Source organism: Peromyscus californicus, unplaced genomic scaffold (assembly GCF_007827085.1).
Source record: "Peromyscus californicus insignis strain IS unplaced genomic scaffold, ASM782708v3 Scaffold_11__1_contigs__length_118956290, whole genome shotgun sequence".
NCBI classification, from domain to species: domain Eukaryota; kingdom Metazoa; phylum Chordata; class Mammalia; order Rodentia; family Cricetidae; genus Peromyscus; species Peromyscus californicus.
Genome location: NW_026294402.1, coordinates 39,093,973 through 39,100,640, shown reverse-complemented (window position 1 = coordinate 39,100,640; position 6,668 = coordinate 39,093,973). Strand labels below are relative to the sequence as shown.

Here is a 6,668-nt window from a genome sequence, read left to right as displayed (position 1 = left end):
AGGTTGCGGGGCGGGAGGAGCCGGGCCCGGGGCTCGGCATAGAGCAGCGGCCGCCGGGCGGCGGAGGCGGAGGCCAGAGGCCAGGATGCAGATTGCAGGGCCGGCGAGCGCAGCCCGGCGCTCGGCATAGAGGGCCGCGGGGTGCGGGCGGCCAGGCGGCGCCAGGCGGGTTAGGCAGGTTCCGGGGCCCGCCGCTCCCCCCCCCCTCCGCCTCCCCGCCCCCCTGTGTTGTCGCCTCTCCCTCTCGCTGCTTCACTTACGGGGCGAACATGGCGCACAGCTGTCGGTGGCGCTTCCCCGCCCGACCCGGGACCACCGGGGGCGGTGGCGGCGGGGGGCGCCGGGGCCTAGGGGGCGCCCCGCGGCAACGCGTCCCGGCCTTGCTGCTTCCCCCCGGGCCCCCGGCCGGCGGTGGCGGCCCCGGGGCGCCCCCCTCCCCCCCGGCGGTGGCGGCGGCGGCGGCGGCGGGAAGCAGCGGGGCTGGGGTTCCAGGGGGAGCGGCCGCCGCCGCCTCAGCAGCCTCTTCGTCGTCTGCCTCGTCTTCGTCTTCGTCATCGTCCTCAGCCTCCTCAGGGCCGGCCCTGCTCCGGGTGGGCCCGGGCTTCGACGCGGCGCTGCAGGTCTCGGCCGCCATCGGCACCAACCTGCGCCGGTTCCGGGCAGTGTTTGGGGAGAGCGGCGGGGGAGGCGGCAGCGGAGAGGTAAGGGGGCGAGGAACCCCCAGGTCCGGGGGCTCGACCCTCTGCGGAGCCCCTCCCCTCCCCCATCCAGGTTTGAGGAGCATCCCAATTCTGGAAACATCCTGGGGTCCCTAGCCCGGAGCAAATGGCCCTCCCATTTTGGGACCCCCTTAGGGGTTGCAGACCCCCCCCCCCCCAGGCGCCCTTACCCGGGGGTTCAGACCCTTCTGGCTGAGGGCGTTTTCCCCCCCACCCCGCTTTCTTCCCCTGGACCCTTCCCCAAATCCCTTGGCACAGACCCCCTTGCGGGGGTTTCCCATCCCGGGACTGAACCCCTCCTCCCTTTCACAGATTACCTCATCCGAGCCAGATTCCTCCCTCCCTCTGCCAGAGACCTGATCCCGCCACATCTCCGCCTCCCTTCCTGGGCAGATGTGTTACTCCTAGGCAGCCTTCCCCTTGGACATCTCTCGGGTGGTGGCTTCATCTAGGGCCACGTTCTTCTCCTGGTCCGTGGGAAATCCAGGTCCCTTCCTGCACCCTGCTTTCGGAAAAACCTGACCACCCCTCGCTCCATCTCCAGCCAGGTCTTCACCTTGCCAGCCACTCCCCCTTCTCTCACCTCTTCTCCCAGCCCACTCCCACCTCCTGCACACCGGGCCTCCTCGTCCCGCCCTACCCCACGGGAAACCTTTCCTCTCTACCTGCCTGTGCTCCTCTCTCCTGCGAAGATAACAGGGCTCTTCCTCTGCACTAGTCCTCTTTCCCCATCTTCCAGGGCTGCGGTTCCTAGGCTGCTGGTGTCAGGATGTCCCTCCAACTCCACCCCTTTCCCTCCTTCAGATGAAGGGCCATCCGTGTGTTAAGAGGGAAAATGGCCCAGGGTCCCCCTACACTTGGAGCAAGGCTACTTTCCAGCATTCTCCTTGAGAGGAGCAGGCTTTCCCTCCAGCTCTAGAGAAAGGGGGCCCCCCGTGTTTCTGGGGGGACTTGGGCAGCATCCTCCCAAGGGAAGCAGCTGCTCTCTTACCCCACCCACTGCGCCTCAGAGCTTGCAGCCTCTGGCCCTGGCTCCCTCCCTCCCGCCTTTCTCTCTCTCTCTCTCTCTCTCTTTTTATCTCGTCATTATATTATTGATCCATCTTTTCCTAGCCAGTCCTGGGGCTTGGAAGGGGTGGAGGAAGGCCGAGTTGGGGTGGGAGTAGATAAGGGGCAGTTTTACGTTAGTGTGGTGGCAGTGGTGGTTGCTTTGGGTTGGGAAAAAGAGGATTCTGGAGCAAAGTTAGTCTTCAGGAGGAGGTAAGGTTGTCTGCGATTCCTATTGGGAGACTCAAGGTGGGCGAAGGGTCAGTGCTTTGCCCCTTCCCAATTAGTAAACGGTTGAGAACCGGGGGATGCTTTGATTAGTGTTATTCAGCCTTTTTCAGCAAAAAGGAAAGTTGCCCTGGGAAGGGAAGTTGAGTTCAGGTTCAGTCAGTGGTGTTGCGCATTTGTTTTCCATTGGATGCAGAAAGGGCAGTTTGAATCGCAGGGGAGGGGGGGGGGGGGGAGAATGGGATGGGGGATGCTAGGGGAGGAAGAGCAGCTGCCAGGGGCTGAAGTGAAGGGGGGTAGGGGTTTGCTGCTCTGGAGTGCTGTTGATTGAAACAGAAAGGGAAAGATAGCAACCAGCCGTTTCCTGCGTGCTCTGCCGTTGGGGCACACAAAATATCCTGGGCAAACCCCTTGTGGCCCGTTATGCCCTGCACCCCTTTAGATTTAGCAAAGGCCTTGGGAAGACAGGGAGGGAGGAGATCCCAGGAACCCCTGTCCCTCCTTTCAAGGAGCTGGCCTCTTTTTTTTTTTTAAGTTGTTGGTCTCCAGCCTCCTTTTAAAGATTGTTTCTAAGGCAGCCGGCTCTGGAGACAGACAACAGCCCGCCTTCTGACAGAGCAAGGAGGACATGATGGGGGCGTGTTCCTTGCTGTAGTTAGCTAGCTAGCTCCTGCAGCATCCTCTCTGCCTGGCCCTCTCAGCTCTGTCCCACCTCCTTTTCCCAGCCTTCAGAAGGCTGCTGCAGTAAGCAGGGTTGTTTGAGAGTGTTTTATTGGTTGCTGTAGATTATTATTATTATTTTTGAAAGGGCCATTCTGTATTTTTTAAGCTAACAACACAGATCCCATGTAGTTGGAGAACCAAAGGCCTCATACATGACAAAAAGACTGAACCGTTCAGGTTCCTTGCATGGAGTTGGTGCTTAAATGTGAGTTAATTTTGCTTTTTTAAAAGATACAGCAGGAAAAAAAAAAGGAAAAAAAGAAAAGTCTTCCGTTGACATATCATTTACCTGCATGTTTTCACAATTGAGACTTGACTGGTTATATGTAGACTTCTATTCTTGCGTATATTTGAGTGTAAAGGGAAAGTCTCTATTAGGAGAAGTTGGTCTGCTTTATGGGGATCCCCGAAGCAGCAGTATTTTGTTGTTCGGCATGCTTATGCATTTTGTATGGAAGGACCGTGTGTCCAAGGTCTAAATGTTCTGATCACACATTTAAAAGCAGCGTTTTATGTCAGCAGCTTCCAATCATAACTGTTCAAGAGACTGTTTAGAAAGAGAGACACCTGGATTCCGGGACCTAATGTCTGGACATCAGAATATTTTATCTGTTGGTCTTTGGCAAACTACCTGTGACGTTTTAATCAGGTGCTGACGGTTTCTTACCTGTCAGTAATGTGGTTGTGAGCAAGCTCTTTATTTTGCCTTAACGGGTAATTTGTTGTGTAAGACTAGTCGAGGAATTTTAGTTACTATGAATGAGATCAAGTGTAATGGGGAGGAGGTTTCTCTTCAGAACTTGTGCCTGAATGGTAGTCACTCTTTTATTGTGAAGGGTGGTTTACTCCTTGCATTAAATTCCAGTGTTATTATTTTTTTCCTAAACTGGGCTTGAGTGAGCTGTTGGTAAACTTTCTGTCTGGTAGTTTGAGTCCATGTTGCACGGGCTGATGGAGTGTGTTGTCATGGTAAGCCAGAGTGACAGCCTCTTCTGGCCTGCTGGCTTTCAGCATAGAAACCAAGCATTTGGTGACATGGTCTTCCACATCAGTGATAGAGTTCCACAGGTCTTCCTTCAAGCTGACATACTTATATTATCCTAAAAGTTGCTTCTTAGAACTTACCCATGCTTTCTTAGGAGGTCTTGCCTGGACTCGAATGGTTGTATGACCCAGAACAATTCTAACCTCTTTAAATTGTGGTTTACTTTAAGTGAATAATGACTTGGAGTTGCTCATCATCAAAGCTAAGTTCTTCTAAAGCTAGGTGACAGAACTTTCGAGATTCCCCCTGTAGGAATCGTGTTGTTACTCACAGGAGACCCGTCCTTCATTGCCATTGGCTCCTTGCTCTCCTTGGATTGAAATCTCTCTGGTAACAAGTACATAGGAGTTCCTTGGGATTACGTTCTGTTATAATGAGGTGATTTTTCAAAATACGGAGCTGTTTGGGCGTTCTGGGTGAGTTAGGAGGTGGAACCGAAGCTTCGCCGTCTCCGGTAGGGCACCACAGAGGTCCGTGTCCTGTGCTGCTTTCCCACGCACTTCATAGTGTTGGCGGCTGGCTCCGGTGATACTCAAATTGCTCTTTGCTGTCTAAATAAGCACAGCAGAGCAGCATCTTCTGTTGGCTAGAGTTTGCAGTAATTTGACATAAATTTCAGAAATATTTTAGCAGCCAGCAGTCTTCATTGATTTCATATGCCTCTCCTATCACCTCTCAGCATGTTAAAAGCGGTGTTCTCTTGATCTCAACACCGCACACTTTATAATTATATGTGATATTAAAACTGAATTACAACATTGATGCATATTTGTTTTCATCTAAAGTTTCAGTAAAATCCCTGTGGCCTGAGGCAGGCTTTCAGGTTGGGCTTAGGAAAGACAGTAGTTCTCTAGCTGGAAGGCAGCTGGAAGTGTCTGGGATTTTTTTTTTCCCTTTTAATTAAAAAAATAATAATAATGTTAACCAGGTGTGTGTACCCAAAGAGTTGTTGCTCTTTGGTTGCCTTCACAGCACAAGCTAAGCCTTGGCAGAAGGTGAACGAAGCTGAGAGAACACAGTGGAGTGGACATCAGTGGGTGTGTGAGCTCTGTCTCACTCATCCTCTGTCACTGTCCCTTAGGACACACCGAGCAGTTCATAGTTTTTGCTTGTTTGTTTTTGAGACATGGTCTTATTGTGTAGACCAGGCTGGCCCTAAATTTGTGGAGATCTGCCATCCGGTAGTTCGTAAGTGCTGGGATCGAAGGCACGTGCCACTGTGCCCAATTGGGTGATTCACTTTTAACCTTAAATTTCTGATAGATAAATGAAGTTGTACTAAATAGCTCATAAACCTTTCTGTTCCATTATTCTTATTCCTTTCTCTTCCTCCTCCTCCTCTTCCTCCTCCTCCTCCTCTTCATCATTGAGACAGGTCTTGCCATGTAGCTCTTCTTCATCATCATCATTATCATCATCATCATCATCATCATCATCATCATCATCATCATCGAGACACAGTCTTGCCATGTAGCCCTGCTTATACTGGAACTCCCTATGAAGAACAGGCTAGCCTTGGATTTATCAAGCCTCCTACCTTGGTGTCTCCCAAGTGTTGGGATCACAGACACACACTACCACACCTAGACGAGAATTTCTTATTCTGAGTTTGTTTATTCATTTATTTAGTGAAACTCTTTGATGCCTTTCAATATCAGATTGTACATTTGCCCATTTAACCATCATTATTATTAGGAGAAATTTCAACTTGGTGGGAAAGTTTTCATTGTATGGAAAACATAAGGGTTTTGCTGAAGTTATCAACAAAAATGGAGATGCTTTGGGATCTAGCTGTGTTACTTATGCTGACCTTGAACTTCTAGGCTCAAGCAGTTCTGCCTCAGCCTCCTAAAGTTGCTGGGACTATGGACACATACCACTATGCCTGACTTGAAGGCCAAGTTTGAAATAAAGTTCTGAGGATCTGTAGAACCTCGGCGTTATGCTCTTGTTTGGCTGGATTTGTTTTCATTGTTGTAATTTCCTTACCGAAAAGGAAGCTGCTTTCAGTCTGGATGATGTATTTCTCTAGGTGTATGAGCTTTAAACAAGAAGATAAATCCAGAGCAACAGTACCTTCTCTGAGTGAAGCAGCTCTTAGTAAGTCCTGAAATGAAGTGCTGAATATTAGGAATGCAGTCTTCAAGACCTTTTCCCTCTTCCCGGAAGCACATTCCATGTCCCCACATTTCCCTCCCAGTTAAACATCTCAAGGCACATGCTCCTGAAGGAAATGATTCACAAAATAGTGAGATCCCTTCTGATTTGACGTGAAGAGAAAATGCTCCCATTTGGGTTTCATTTCTCATCTCTGCTCACCTTGGAGCTGTCCTTCCAGGCAGAGAACAGCTGTGCAGCCTGTGCCTGCCAGTTGCCTCCCTTACTCGGTGGCTGGAGGGGGTGGCAGCGGTACTTTTGCCTGCTCGGAGGCGTAGCAGACTGCAGCGCCTCTCTCGGAGACTCACTGTGTTTTAATTGCAGGTCTCCTAATTAAGATCTCTTTGTGCCTGCCCACATTCCTCTAGTGTTGGCACAGAACTTCAGCTCCCTTCTAGCACTTAGCTGAAGGCCTTCAATCGGGCCTTTTGTGAATATCTTGTCTCCATTCTTCTGCCAAGGTGGAGAGCCTGGTGGCCTGGGTTTTGAGGAAGGGGGAGCTTTGTGACTGTCACTGCACTGGTAGGAACCTTCTTGGGGATCTCTGCGATGGACCCTTACTTTGTTTGCATGCCATTTTCTGGGATTAAGATAGGTGAAATTACTAATGAGTCTGCATGATGCACCTCCATTTCAGCCAGCTCCTTAATCCTCTAGGCACAGGTAGGAGACAGCCGCTAAAGGTCACTCTTAGAAAGCACTTGCTCCGGGCTTACCAAGATTGGCTCATGAAATTTGAGGAATTAAGT

General features: G+C 51.1%; 1 protein-coding gene across 1 annotated transcript in view; it reads left to right on the top strand.

The window, feature by feature from the left end:
- Nucleotides 1-260: 260 nt before the first annotated feature.
- The window catches only part of Kmt2a (lysine methyltransferase 2A), an 84,850-nt gene continuing 78,442 nt past the window's right edge, over nucleotides 261-6,668 (top strand). Inside the window, 1 exon segment of the mRNA XM_052758598.1 lies at nucleotides 261-701. Within this exon segment, the coding sequence (XP_052614558.1) occupies nucleotides 270-701 (432 nt within the window). The 5' untranslated portion in view covers nucleotides 261-269.